At 35.7% G+C, this 16,074-nt stretch overlaps 1 protein-coding gene across 1 annotated transcript; it reads right to left on the bottom strand.

Annotated features, from left to right (window-relative positions):
* Positions 1-13,027: 13,027 nt before the first annotated feature.
* LOC107458177 (protein MAIN-LIKE 1-like) lies at positions 13,028-13,384 on the bottom strand. Its single transcript, XM_016076388.1, has one exon. The coding sequence runs from the start codon at positions 13,382-13,384 to the stop codon at positions 13,028-13,030; it is 357 nt and encodes a 118-aa protein (XP_015931874.1).
* Positions 13,385-16,074: the final 2,690 nt, after the last annotated feature.

Here is a 16,074-nt window from a genome sequence, read left to right as displayed (position 1 = left end):
AACTCTACTTCTTGTTTTGCTATTCTTGCTTTCTTTTTACTAAGAACTAATCCTTTTTTCTTGCATCTTTCTAAAACTATTAATAATTTTTGAAGATGATCTTCTTTATTCTGTTTTGTAAAAATTAGTATATCATCAATGTATACTAAAACAAATTTATTTAACTCTTTAAGATTTTCTTCCATAAATCTTTGATAAATACCTGGGGCTTGTTTTAATCCAAATGGTAATACATTCCATTCGTAGAGCAACACACTTGTTGATTCTTTTGTTGGGCAAGTAAAAGTAGTTAATTTCTTTGTTTCTTCGTCTAGACGAAGTTGCCAATATCCTGATTTTGCATCAAGAGATGAAAACCAAGTTGCTCCTTTTATTTTTTCTAAAATAGAATCTTTTTTTGGAAGTTTATGAGCATCACCAATAGTTGCTTCATTCATTTTCTTATAGTTAATAACCATTCTTCGTTTTCCCCTTTTAATTTCATTATTGTTTTCGACATAAAAGGCTGGAGCCGCATGAGAACTTTTATTTAATCTTATAATCCCTTTTTCTAAAAGATCTCTACATTCTAATGAGAACTCTTCTCTATCTCTTGCGGAATAAGAAATTTTATTTGGAACATTTATCTCTTTTGTAGGATCTTTTAATTTAATGCTTACTAATTCATTATTTGTATTTTTAATATCTAAAGGATTTTCAACACAAATTTCATCCAAAAGTTCTTCTATCTTTATTTCAAGATTATTTTTTGGAATGTTTATCTGAAAGTATAAATTTAAATAACATGTTTCTAATATAGAAAATATTTTAAACTTTAAGATCTTATCTATAGTAGTAGTTGGTATTTTTATACATTTTGATTTTTGATTTATTAAAGAATCGTGTGGAGCTTTTAAAACTATATATGTTAATTCTTGAATGAATGGATGATATAGCTTTAAAAAGTTATTTCCTATGATAAAATCCATTCCAGAATCTAACATATATATAGATGGAACAATGAACCTATAATTTTGAATAAAAATTTCAACCATCTCTGCTTTTTGGTCAATTTTATGTATTGATTTGTCAGCTATTCTAACTCTTAATGGTTTCTTTAATTTTTTCCAATCAAGTTTTATATTTGAACTAGCAAAGTATTGTGTTGCTCCAGAATCTATAAAAGCATTTATAAACTTTTCTGTTATTTTTATCATCAGATTCCTCTAAAGGGTCCATGAAACAAGACTTAGCAATTTTTATTTGTTTAGTAAGATCCTTTTTATCCTTCTTTTTCGGACATTCATTTGCATAGTGTCCTTCTTCTTGGCAATACCAACACTTACAGTTTTCTTTTTTATTCGGGCAATAGTCACTTTTTTGTCTTTTGTTTTTATTGTTATTTCTTTTTCTAAAATACCTCTTTTTTCTCCGGTTTGGATAGTATTTTCTTTTTCTAAATTGGTATTTTCTTTTTCTTTGAAAATTTTTATTAAACCCATATTTTTGGGGTATCTCTTCATTATCCTGACAGCAAATTCTAATTATATTTGCAAATCTTTTTTGAGTTGCTTCTTGCATACAGCGTTCTTTTATTTCCTCTCTTATTGCAGAGGTTGCTCCACCAAAATTATTTTCAATTGTCCCTCTATTTATTTCTCTTATAAATCTTCCCATTATAAATTCATTAGCAGGATATGGAAGTTTTGTTATATACATACTAAGATAATGATTTTTATCTTCTTCTTTTAATTTGTAATAATGTATTCTATATTCACATATATAAGACTCCACATTACATAGATCATATATCTGAATATTAGCTAAATGGTTTTTTGCTTCTTGATATTCTTTATTATAGACTTCTTGTCTGTTTTTTGCTTCTTGATATTCCTTATTATAGACTTCTTGTTTATGATCTATAATATTTTTTCCAAAAAATTTTTTATATAGAATCATCATTATATATAATATCTTATCATAAGCTGTTGTTTTTGTTGCTAAATCTTCTATTATTTGGTTTTCTATTGATGTCATATAATCTCTTATAGTTCCTTTAGTATGAAACCCTATGTAATTCCAAATATCTCTTCCAGACAAAGGAATTCAACCAATTTTTGAAAATTTCTTTTTCATTCTTTTTACAGTCTAAGTCAAGCATTCTTTCTCCTTCCATTTTTCTTCTTCTATTTGAAAACCATGTTCCATAATATTATTTTCTTGAGCCATTTTTAATTGTTTAAAAAGCATTGTAACTTCTTCTAATTTTTCTTCAATATTCATAATTTTAATGGTGGTTTTACTTTTATGTCTGTTATGTTGATTATATTTTGAAATTTTTCTTTTTTGGGATTCTCTTTTTTCTTATTTCTTTGAAATTTTATGGATACTAATATTTCTTCAAGCATATCTACTATAGAATTTAATTGTGGGTTGAAGGTATGATAAAGATGTGGGGAATCATTTCCATGGTAACATTTTTTAGAAATTTCGTGTGAAAAATAAGTTTTTTCAGGTTTTTGAAGTCCTTCAATAAAACTTATAGTAAAATAAAGATTTTGAGAAAAATCATTTTGTATTGATTTTAGGAATTCGGTGTCATTACAATTAACATTAGTTAAAATTATTAATTTTTGATCTATTAATTTTGATAACTTAATTATTTCTTCTCTTAAATCTTCTAATTTACTTTTTTCCATTAGGTGACGCTTTTCCTTGTGAAGAGTTACAGTTTTGAGTGAAAAGTGTAGCTTTAGGATGTGTGGTTTAGATTTTGCCACATCTTTAAATCTTTAAATCTGTACAGATTTAGATCTGTACCATATAATTTTCTTTAATATTTTACTCATTATCATTTTTTAAATAAATTACAACTTTTGATATTGAGTAATTTATATTTTCAGTCTCTATAAATAAAAATACGATTTAAAGCAAACTTTTTTACTTTATTAGAGCAAATATCATCAGAAATTAATTTAGTAATAGTGTAAAAAATAGAATAATTTAAACATATTAATGTATAGTGTGTTATACACAGATGTAAATTTGTAGGCGTACAGATCTGCAAAATGCATTCTACTATTGATTGGCATGAAAAAAAAAAAGAAAATGGTTGTTGCGTTTTGCAGGGTGGAGCAACTAAATGTTAAAATGCATCTTTTATCTCCTGCATGCAGAACAAATCTGTAATTTGATCACAATGAAAGATACTAAACATGACCTACGTTTTGGCAGGAGGTCATAACAAAGCATAATCTGCGTTTGTCAGATTGTCCATTTTAAAAAAAATAAAAACTTCAAACGTAATCTATATTTTATAGATTTTAATTTAAAAAATTGAAAAAAAATAAATCACTACTTGCATTTTGTATTAATATCATATCAATGTAATTACTTTATTCAAATTTGTTTTAACATTAAACTCTATTTTTTATATATATAAAAAAAATTCAGCCAAACATCTTTAACTTTTTACAGTGAAAAATTGAAAACGCATAGAATAAGTCAATAAGACAGTTATTATTGCATTGTATAATTTTTTTAAAATTAAATATAAAATATATTATTATTTTTATTAAAGTAAATAGTAAAAATTAAGTCTTTTCACAAAAGCTGCAGCTCTTTGTTGGATTTTTTTTACTAGTAAAGCTGCAACTTGCAGGAAGATACATCCATAAATTCTATGCCTCCACATAATTTTCTCAATGTATAAAAAAGTTTTCATCTTCACCATAGCATCACCCTTAAATTAGTTAAGGCAAAATAGAATACAGTCATAATATAGAGTTTTATTGGGTAACTAATAATTTTTTTGAACAACATGAATAATGATTCTTAAAATTGGTTCAATTCAAATAAAATACACTATATTTTAAATTACTCACTTAAATCTTAATATTAAAATAACTATCCACACACCTAGTGAATTGAATATCTGATATGTCTATTGTTCACATTATTTAATATTCATTATCTACGTATATTTTTCCTTAATTATATTATAGTTGATCAAATAAAGTGATTTATTATAGTTAATGTTTCTTTAAATTAATTATGATCATTTATGTTAACAAGGCACATTTCTAATAATACAGATTTGAGTGAAATTCTTTTTTGGGATTTTTTTCTTATGTAATATATAGGGCAATTTACCATATTAAATAAATAAGTACCTAAATTTATCACAATACATATTTTGTAAAATAGACACCAAAATGTATTTTTTCCATAAATTACGTAAATCACAGACAAGAGTCCCGCGGTTTATGAATGCACGTAATCTACTACAGGGGTGTCGTGGTTTATGCTCGAAGCAACGCATCACATAATCCGCGGTAGGGGTGTCGCGATTTATACTTTAGTGTGGATTTAGTTCATTTTACATGGAGGATGATTTTTTGGAAGAAACTTTGGTTTGCATTTTTTATGTATGGCGCAACATAGGTTGGTGCTTTGATTTAATTGAAATTAGTCTTTTGAACTCAGAATTACCAACAAAATTAGAAATAGGAACAGTAAGTACAATTAAAACAGGAAGTACAATTTTACTTAACAATAAGTACAACTAAAACAGGACAAGAACACAAATAAGAAAAGAAAAATGAAAGCTAATCATGACGACCTAATAACACCTATGCCTCGGCACTAGGGGCGGATCCTCGCTGAGGGCAAGTCCTGTGAGTGTGTCCTGTCTATCTGTATAGCCCACATCGCTTCGGCCGACTAGTATTGGCCTCATCCATGGTATTACAGATTCTTGTTGACCTGGGTCGCCCTTCTTTGGCACGTCTCATGTTAAGATCAGGAACGATAGTAGGACCGGCGTACGGTGGCCACAGACCCTCTGGAATAGGGGCAAAAATCCCATCTGGTATACACCGAATACCTTACTCATGATATAAACCTCATGGACGTACGTAGCCCAGTCTAACTGGGACTGAGCATAGCATGCAATCGCATGGCAGCTGATGGGAGAAAATTGATTCCACACAAACTCACCGGCAAGCATACTGGGTCGCATCAAGTAGTAAAACTCACAAGAGTGAGGTCAATCCCACGAGGATTATTGGATCAAGCAACTTTAGTATGGTGATGAATTTAGCTAAGCTAATATTGATGAATTGAGTGAATTTTGATTGACAGAATGTAAATTATTAGGAATCTAAATTGTAGAATGTAAATTGACTGAAACTTAAATGGCAAGAAACTTAAATTACTGAATCTTAAAGTGCAAGAAATTTAAAGAGTTGAAACTTAAATTGCAGGAAATGTAAATAATTGAATCTTAGAGTGCAAGAAATTAGAATTGTAGAATCTAAATTGCGAGGAAACTTAAATTGCATGAATTATAAAGGGAATTGGGTGCAGAAAATCTAAACAGTGTTGAACAATTAGAATTAAGAAGGAAATCAGAAGATCTAGAATGTAGAAAATCAAAGAGAATGATTCATCAGGGATTGGAGATATCATAATCCGTCATGAATCAATTGGGTCTCAACTCCTTTCTCAATTATATGAGTAGATCTATGGCAGATTGAAATTGATTGGATCCCAATTTCTTAGCAATCTAATCTCTCTAATCATAATCAATCTTGCCAATTCCTTAATCTAATTATCATGAGAAGAGGTTAAGTGCAAATCTCTCATCCATAAGGCCCACTAACTCTCAAGATCTCAATTTCTCCCGAATAGTGTTGATCAAGAAAGTAGTGAAGGATAGAGCTCCAATTCTAATGCAAGTGATTCTCCTTCCGAAGCTCACACAAGCATTCAATTGAATTCAACCCCCTTTCGGAGTGAAGAATTCTAAATCAAAACAGAAGATATCCAATAGCTACAAAAACGAATTGAGAAGAAGAAGAATTTCATTGATTCATTGGAATTACAATAGAGCTCCTCCCCCTAATGAATTTGGGGTTTATTTCATCATTGCTCAAGTAAAAACCAGAAACAAAAAGTTCAGAGAAGTATAGAAGAAATACCAAAAAGGAAAAATACAGGATCTAATCTGCTAACTAACTCCTAGGCCTAATTCCCTACTAGCTAACCTCCTTCCTAAATCAAATTCTTCTTTATTTATACACTTTCAATTGAGCCTTCAAGTTCTTGGATTGGGCCTCTTGATCTTTGTTGAGGTTGATTGGATTGGCGCCTAATGCAATTAAGGAGAGGAGTGTGCCAATTGTGCCTTTCTGGTATTAAAGTTGGAGTCAACGTTTTTGGGCAAACGTCGAGTCAAACGTCCGTTTGAAAAGTTGGGTTCTGGTTGCTGTCATCAACGTTTGACTCAACGTTTGAGTGCCAACATTTGGCTATACATGCGTACGCATGGCTCACGCATACGCGTGGATGGTGCAATATACCACTCTACGCGTTTGTGTGTCCTGCTTTTTTGCGCGGTTGGAGTCAGAATACACATCCACGCGTGTGTGTAACCTGCACGTGCGCGTAACCTGCACGTTCGCGTGGATGCGAATTCTCCAATTTCCAGTTTTGAAAGCATTTTCGAAGACGTTGGACTCGGTGTTTGAGTGGCAACGTTCCCTCAAACATTGCTCTATCCACGCGTGTGCGTAACCTACACATGCGTATGAATTATCAAAATATCAGCTTGCGCGTACGCGTTGCATGTGCGTGCGCATCGATATACTTTTTCAAAATTGAGATTTTGAAACTCAGATCGCGCACGTTGGCCTTAGCATTTGACTCAACGTTGGAGTGCCAACGTTCGTCTATCCACGCATGCGTGTGGATTGTCAAAAATTCAAATCCACGCGTGCACACATAGCATGCGTACGCGTCGCTGCATTTTTTCCATTTTCCAGAAAGCACATTACATCAACAACATTGGGGGTAACGTTGGCTTGCCAACGTTCCCTCCAATGTTGGCATCAAAGTTCAGCCCCTTCCTCACGTTTGAGGCAATATTGGTGGACCAACTTGGCCACCAATGTTGTTTCCTCTTCTTCCTTTCATGGCCATCATTCCTTGCTTTCCATGCTTCTTTCTTGCCTCTCTTTCAGCTTTGCTAAATTCACAAGATTTTGCATCCTTCTTAACATACAAGTAATTATAGTAAAAATCTCATGAAAATGCATAAATTCTACCATGTTTGATTGTCTTAAGAAATGCATGAAACTTCAATCCAATTGCTTACTTATTGCTCAAGAAAGTGCATAAAACCTAATGAAACAAATGAAAAATGCTTGTGAAACTAGCATAAGATGACTTGTCATCGGCAGCACGGGTAGTGGAGAGCTTGAAAGTACCCGCAATCACAAGTGTGATCTCTGAGGGAAACCCGATACGTTCCAAGCAAAAAGTTATCGGTAGGAGTCGTCTCAGACACGGTATACTCAGACTGATGTTAGTCAAATAGAGTAACCGTGAAGCACCTCGAATCTTTCAAGTTGCGCTCTATCACCTTGACCAACACCTGGCAAAATCATTGGCCTGATCCCAACTGCCCTCTGCTATTTGCCCTCGGACGACAAAAAGCTCTGCTAACCTTCCATGTGTGGATTTCACAAGTGCAGTAAACGGCAGATTCCATGTCCCCTTCAATACAGAGTTGACACACTCCGAAAAGCCTCAACGCATGGAGGGAATGTCTAGAACAGTCGATGAAAGTACTCTGTAGACTCATCAACCTCATCATCTACACGCACTAGAGAAATATTCAACAAAGCTATGAAACTGTCCATCGTTGCTTGCATCCCAAGGATCCACTGGGGCAACTCAGCATACGACTCTTTCCAATCCCCGTAAATCTGTGCAACTGCCTTCTGCTTTAACTTCCATACCTTTCTATAACTAGGCTTGAATTCATAGGTTGACTTAGTAGCTCCCTACAACACATTTATCGTAACCGCTGCATCCGCCCTAACCAACGGATAGATCCTCACACAAATCATGTGGTAATCGAGCTGTCGGTAGTCGGTCGAAATCGAAGTGGCTAGGCAAGTGTAGGCTCCGTTGTACCTTCTAACCTCCTAGTTACCCTTGCGCTGGCGAAGTGCCACGCGGATCATCCACGTGCAGTTGTTTCCAAACTCCTTGCATCTCCCGACATACTTCAGATGATCTGATTCCATAACCCGATACTGAACTCCACGACGAATGGTATAATCCTTAACACTCATCACAGCTTCCACCTTAGTATGAAAAGATTGGCCAATCTGAAATTCTCCAGAAGCATTGCCGTCGTGTAATCCTTGGTCTCCGAAGGTGTGTGCGTCATCCGATTGTTAACTCACTACTTTCAGGTTCAGCGTTGAGAAATGGGGCGGTTGTTGGTGGGACCCAGAACTGGATGGCCCCTGAGGTGCAGGTGGGGCCATTGGAGTCTCCTCTTCACTATCCCCCGATATGTGATCAGGCTCATCGTACAAATCATCTTCTCGCATTGCATCCTCAACGTGATCCGACTCACTACTACCAACAAGACCAGTAATCAAACCAGGTGTTCTAGTTGCCGGTGCTAGAACAAGTGGAGGTGCTGCTAAGAGACAACCAGCTGCAATGACAGGCATCGAAGTAGAAGCATCCCCCATCGTCGTCGACTAGAGATTTGGTGGTGAAGCCCCCTAAACTGTCAACACGATCTTCCAACTTGGCAAACAACTCGTGTATTCTCACCTCCGAAAAACTCCGCCGACAATGAAATAATACCTCCATGTTTTCACCCGACCCTATCACAAATGTTTCATACTGCACACCACTAGACACGATTGCCATCGGAATCTTGTAGAACACCTTCTTCACCAACTTAACCCTACACAACCCTGCCTTCTACAATATGTTCCTCTTTTGATCCGACAAAGTATCTGTCGAACGGATAAACACGCTCAGTGGTTCTTTATCAGTGAACTTAACACCGTGCCTATTACTTTTTTTTTATTTTACCAGAGCAGTGGACTAGAACCAAAAAGCTCTCCTCACTATCCATTTGTGAAAGTGTGAAAATGACTCACCTCAAATGCCCCACTCTATATCTTGAGTGGTATATATAGGCGAATTTGACAAAGCATAAACCGCTAGACCCCTGTAGCGATTTATGCATGTTGGCAAAACACACATAAACCGCAACACCCCTACCGCGGATTATGTGATTCGTTGCTTCGAGCGTAAACCGTGACACCCCTGTAGCATATTACGTGCATTCATAAACCACGGGACCCCGTCGCGGTTTACATAGTTTATGGAAAAAATGCATTTCGGTATCTATTTTGCAAAATGTGTATTGTGGTAAATTTGAATGCTTGTTAATTTAATATGGTAAATTGTCCTAATATATATTTTTGGGTGACATATAGTGAATGAACATTTTTTTACCAATAAGAAAAAGAATAAGATGATGGTACACTGAATTGAGTAATTGGATGTGGTTTTTGGACTTCAAAAAGTATGATCATATTTTCAAGTTACGTTCTGTAAACTAAATTAGTTGGTTAGTTATTGTAATGGGCTAAAAAATTTTAATATGAAAAAAATAGTTGAATAATATCTGGAAATGAAATTTTTTTGTGTATATATAAGTGAGTGGACGTTGTAGAAATTGCAGTACAACACGCAGGTCACGTGCTAACTCAGTATGCAGCATGCATGATTAACATGTGGCGAGATCAGAGGTAACACACACCCTGCGTGTTATCCACGTGGCGTGCATCCAACCAACACACATTTTGCGTGTTGGACACGTGGTAGCGTGTGATTGGATAGCTTTGCAACACAAAACCTGCGAGGTGAGTCCTTTGTCTATAAGAACTGGAGTTCGTTACCATTTTACTGCATTGCGAGAGAGAGAGAGAGAGAGAGAGAGAGAGAGAGAGAGAGAGAGAGGTGTTTTCCGCTGCTGTTGGTGTCATGGAGAACACTGCAAATATCGTGATTTACCTCAACAGTGATGTTATACGTAATACATATGAGGGCATGAGCTTTGCTTGTGAAAATACATTTTCGTTTGTGGTTCCGTACACTATAATGTTTGCAAAGCTACAGTACGGGTTTTGTGAGAGTATAGAGAGTGATATTTTAAAGAGGGTGAGCAACATTCTCTACCAGAGTTCCGTTGTCGTATTTGGCAGCTTGGTACAGATTGAGCTTATGCCAATCATTGACGAAACAAGTATTCAACTGATGTTTCATATTCACCAACTCAGGTGCAACATCCAACGATTGAGTTGTATACTTGTATGTTGAGTTTGAACGATTGAGTTTCAACATGACCCAAACGTGTAAGATGACAGAACTAGAGCGTACAAAGGAGTGAACAATAATAGCGACGAGGAGTTCGAAGCTACTTATGAAGCCGGTGATGAGGACGAGGATGACGATGGGGGAGGAGAGGCAGTCGCGGAAACTTTAGTGGTTCCACCTGCAGTTAGTCAACTAATGGTCGTTCCACTTTTTATGTGTAGCTTGGATCTTGATGCCATGCATGCACTAGAGTTAGGGGTGGCAAGCAGGGAAGTCCGCCCCGCCCTTCCAAAAACCCGTCTTTTGGCGGGCTAGCCCGTCCTGCCCTGCCTAGTGAGTCGGACCTAAAATCCCACCTGGCCCCTGCCTAATTACGGACTGGCGGGCTAAGCCTGCCAAATCTCCTCTTTTTTTTTTACTATTAATTATTAAATAATATATATAATTTTACAATTATTTTAATAAATTTATAATTTCTAAAGGTAAAAAAAAATTATAAGTTTTATATTCACAAACATTAAAGTCTTTGTAATTATGAATATCTAATAAACATAATTATAAACCAAGTTTTCATCCAAAACATAATTATAAATATTGTCTCTAAAGAAAAAAAAAACATAATCCAAAAACATAATTATAAATATTGTCTCCAAAGCAAAATAAACATAATCCAAAATACTCAATTTTCATCTTCATTCTCTTGTAAGTTGGGTTGGGAGAAGTTGGATTTTGGCAAAAAAATTACAAAAATATCCCTTTGCCAAAAAAATACTAAGCCCGGGGGAAAAGCCCGCCCCGTCCCGCCAAAGCCCGCAGTTTAAGTGGTGTTAGTTTGGCAGACTTTTGCTATTTGGCAGTCCGAATTTTCCAGTCTGGCCTGCCTTTTTTGGCGGGTTATGCGGGTCGGTTCGACGGGTTTAGACCCGTTTGCCACCCCTAACAAGAGTTTTCCGAATATGCGAGTATAAGTACATGAGCAGTGGGTAGCATGTTTTGTTAATTTTATTTTGACAGATCGATGAGCGACAATTTATTATTGTTATAGGTGTTGTTGACCGTGAGGACGGGGAGTTCCGGATCGGAATAGAGTATGGTTCTAGAAAATCAGTCAGTGTGGCAATTCGGAGTTACACAATCTCTAGAGGAGTCGATTACGTTGTTTACGAATTCGAGCCACAGACGTTCTATACAAAATTCAAGACTTATGGATATGGGTGCAATTGGCTTATCCGAGCCAGCTTGATACAGAAGAAAGCTTGCTGGGAGATTCGGAGATACAACGGAGGCACATGTGTTCCATGGGAACCATTTCACAAGATCACTCCAAGTCGGAGTCAGATATGATTACTGAGGTTATGAAACCATTGATTGAGTTTAACCCATCCATAAAGGTGAAATCTATAATTGCGGAAGTCCAAGTAAGATTCAACTACACCGTTAGTTACCAAAAGGCTTGGTTGGCAAAGCAGAAGTCGATAGCTCACGGCTTCCTCTTAAAAAACCCATCGTCTTGTTCACTATCTTGTCAACACTTGACGGAGTAAATCTATTCGGTGGATGAACATCTGTCTATAGGTTGTATTGATGACCAACTCCTTGTCCCTCTACTGGACCTGACCCACCTGCGGCTACTGGAGCTGAAGAACTAGGGATATACTCATCAACAAACTCCTGTTGTGTTGGCACATTCAAGTCAAGACCGCTCGAAGCATCTGTTGGCACATTTATACGACCTGCATCGATCTCAAGATGCGGATCGATGGAATTAGTTGCTCGACTATTGGGTGTGGGGTTACGATGGCTTCGACGAGCCAATCCATCCATTAACACCCAGTGTGACTGCGGCGATTGCTGAAGTGGCATTGCATCAAGGATATCCTCAAGAGGATCACCACCATCAAGGAAACGACGGATGATCGCATCATCCACATACTGATCAACCTGAGGTGATAATGCAAAAAAGTTAGCATACTCAAATCCCACATGGACATGCTCGCTTTGAGGCAGACTGTGGTGGTTGTGGTAGCTGTCCTGGCTGTGATGGCTGGGTTATGGTGGCTGAGGCAGTGGCGAGCGATGATAAGAAAATGGCTGAAACACTACATATGGCTGTTGGGGTGGCTGCTGAAGAATGAACTCTGACAACCTCAGGTACCTCCAGAATGAATCAATGTACTAACTACGGTAATAGGTAGATGGGCTAAAGTTGGCAATTGGTTGCAGACCCCTATATATCTTGTAACCGATTGTCGCAGCGGTTCCCTCATTGGTTAATCCAATTTCTCAATATGGTGCTCCAATCACGGCACTGTACTCCTCGAAGAGTGTAACAATGTTGGTCAAAAGGGATGTCCTATGCCGGCAGAGGGGGAATTGTGCATACCCGTACTGGCGACCCACTCGGTCCACAGGATGCCATTCAACACACTCGAACGAAACCAACGACCCTATCGTGTCACACACATCAAGGTGGTGCTGTAACTCGGCCGAGATGATGATACCGAGATATGGCTGAAACACAAATTGCAAAATGTTGTACAGGCTAAGTTAGATTATTAATATCGAAAATTATTTTTAATAAACTAATACCGATATTGACCTCTTTCATGTAGTCTTTGTCGTGCCTAATAGACGCCGCTCTCCTCGACATCCATGCCCTGGTTCGTGGATGATGACTCCACCTACAATACACAATGTTATAACAGAGTTTAAATTACGTCTTGTCAGTAAAACATAAATAAAACACAAGTCAAAATCTAATAAACTATGTACTGTTATGATGATACCTGCGTGCAACCGGTATCTCAGCAGGTGCAAGCTGTTGTCTTGGAATGGGCACAAGAAATGGCATTCACTCCCATGCCCAAACAAACAACAAATTCAGTGGGCCATCCATCTCCTTGCAATCGTACCACGATGCATGGCACAGTGCCCTGTAAAGATGTGCAAGAGTTGCTGACCCCCAACTGTAAGTGCCGATCTGCTCAAAATTTTGGAGCAGTGATAGGTATTTTGTGTGGGCATACGCTTTCGACTTATCCGCGAAGAGGGTGGTTCCCAGCAGACAGAAGATGTGACATCTAACATATCGCTGAACAAACTCCCGAGGGTCTAGAGGCTGTGTGTCTCTAATATAGCGAACCCATGACAACTTTGTGTAACTTTTAGATGAACTACTCATGACGGGTTCGCTGCCAAAAATCGCCATGCTCTGGTTGACCAAGAAGTCCTAAATGCTATCAGTCTAACCGGTCACAACTTTTCCATCAATCGGTAGGGCAAATATGTGTAATACGTCCTCTATTGTCACTGTAACCTCATCGACTGGCGATACGAAAGAATGAGTCTCTGGCCTCCACCTTTTCATAAGAACAGAATATTCTTGTCAACCTGATAAAGGACAACCAAAACAAAAAACAACAAAATTATAATATAATATATCAAATATTAAATTAAAACCACTTTCATAAAAGAAAATAAAAACTACTTATGCAATTTAGAATACACTAATAATTTTATCAAACAGAAAATAAATATATAATTACAAAAAATTCAAGAAAAATGATTTATATTATTTATTAATTTCACATATTACTTGATAAATTAAAATGATATTATTTTCGATTAATAGTAACGTCATAATAGAATATCCAGTAAAAAGAATCGAGAAAATTATCTTATTTATAATTTTAATAAAAAAATTTCTAAATTTGTTAATTGACTACAACTGCTAAAAATAATATTAATCCAAATAATTACACTAATAATAATACAATTCAAATACAAATTCTAAATTAACAAAAATACTAAACTTATATAAGTAGATTTTTCCAAATAATTAACAACGTGAGCTTTTGCAGACGTATAATCATGTACTGTTTTTTTAATTAACATACTAGTTAATCTCATTCTCACTCTCACAAAAAATATTACCCTCTTCCCTATATATCAATAATGATCAAAATCCTCCTTTAAAAATCCTATCAACCCTCTCACTAAACCCTAAATGAATGAAACCAAAACCAGCACCAAATGAATACGCCCACCCCCTTTTAAACCCTTCAACAAACCCCTTCTTTGACCTTCTCAGAGCATGATGTCGGGTGCATGGAGACCACTCTGCCAAGCAGTCAACACGCAGGGTGCAGGTTGCCCAGGAGAACGACACGTGGATGGGACGCTGGCTCAGATTCTCTGCTACTATAACACGCATGGTGCGTGTTGCATGCATGCTCGAAACGTGATTGGGACACTGACTCGGATTCTTTACTACTGCAACATGGAGGGTGCGTGTTGCATGCATGCTCGAAATGTGGTGGTGAATCTATGTGAAAGGGATGTTGGAAATAAGCAAGGAATCCATGCACCTTCAAAATGCAGGGTGTATGGTTCATGGAGGCTACATAAGTGGCAAATCTTTGCGTATTTCTACTTGGAATCTCTGCAAAAGCTACAACAATTCTTTGAAAAGTTGACACATTGAATGCATGTTAAAATTGTGTTTCTGACACTTCACATTTTTGTAAAGCACCCTAAATACCAATATTAAACAAAATCATCCATCTCTTTTTCATATATAAAATAATTTCTGAATTATTGTACTTTATCTATTAGTATTGACCTATAACATTAAATGATACGACTTTTATTTGTTGTGGTGTCTCTTATTGAAAAAAATAAAAAAGTGAGTTTTTTTTAATAATATTATCCTTTTGATATGTAAAAAATTAAAATCATTAATAATGAAAATTTAGAATCGAAGTTGGATGTGCGATAGAACGTATGATTGGAGATGAGGTATTAAGCCCAATTTTATTAAAAGGCTAAATGAGTTTGTGGATATGTACCAAAATTCATGAATTTTTCAGAGGAGGCTTAGTTAGGTGTTCATGTGCTAAATGTCAGTGTAGGAGATTTAAGCAGTTGATTGATATTAAGATTGATCTATATATTTATGGGTTTAAACTTAATTATTGAATTTGAACAGAGTATGAAAAAAAATACCCACAGAGAATTAGATTAAGATAAATAAAAATTTAGGAAGTAGTTTTGCATTAGGTGGTGTCATATGAAAAAAAATTGATCGTTATCATGAAATAGTTGTTAATGCTTTGTAACCTGAATTTCACATGTATATGCAATCAATAGTGGAGGAACCAAATTTAGATGCTAAGAGATTTTATGACCTCTTAGGGAGCAGATCATAACACTCAATAAAAAAAATTGAATAACATGCCATTAAATATAAAGAGTTTAAAGACAGTTACTAAAGGGAGAAAAGAAAGTAACAACAGACTATTGAATCCTTGCGTGAAGATCTCAACACGAGTAACTCACAAATGGACCAGTTTAATTGTCAACTCAGCAGCTTGACTAAGTATGTGAAGGCCATGGGTCCTAATCATTCTGGATCATATGTCCCCCCACTTATTCTTTTTACTTTTTCAAGCTCCCAAAGAAGCACAGTCCAAGGCAAACATCCCCCTCCTATCCCGCAGCCACCACGACACTCACAAGGTTCTTCTCAAATGGAAGATGATTGTGATGATCTCGACAACTCATATGAAGACTATTTAGACGAGTACGAATAGGGTTATTTACTTTACTTTGAATATTTTGTATTATTAGTGAATATATACAAATATTTTGTATTTAGTTATTTTTCTTGTCTTGAATCTATATGTTAAAGGATTGTTTATTATCTTGATAAGTTTGCAAATTCATTCTGTAAGATTTAGCATAAATAATTTATTTTTATATTTAAAAATTTATTGTCTCGTTATCTAATATTTAGTATAAATTTTACTTTTATATTTAAAAATTTATTTGTATTAATTATCTACTGTTTTCAAATAAAAAAATTAATTAAAAAATATGGCTACTATTAAAATCAACAAC

This window comes from Arachis duranensis, chromosome 7 (genome assembly GCF_000817695.3).
Source record: "Arachis duranensis cultivar V14167 chromosome 7, aradu.V14167.gnm2.J7QH, whole genome shotgun sequence".
Lineage (NCBI taxonomy): Eukaryota > Viridiplantae > Streptophyta > Magnoliopsida > Fabales > Fabaceae > Arachis > Arachis duranensis.
This window is presented reverse-complemented; position numbering and strand designations above follow the sequence as displayed.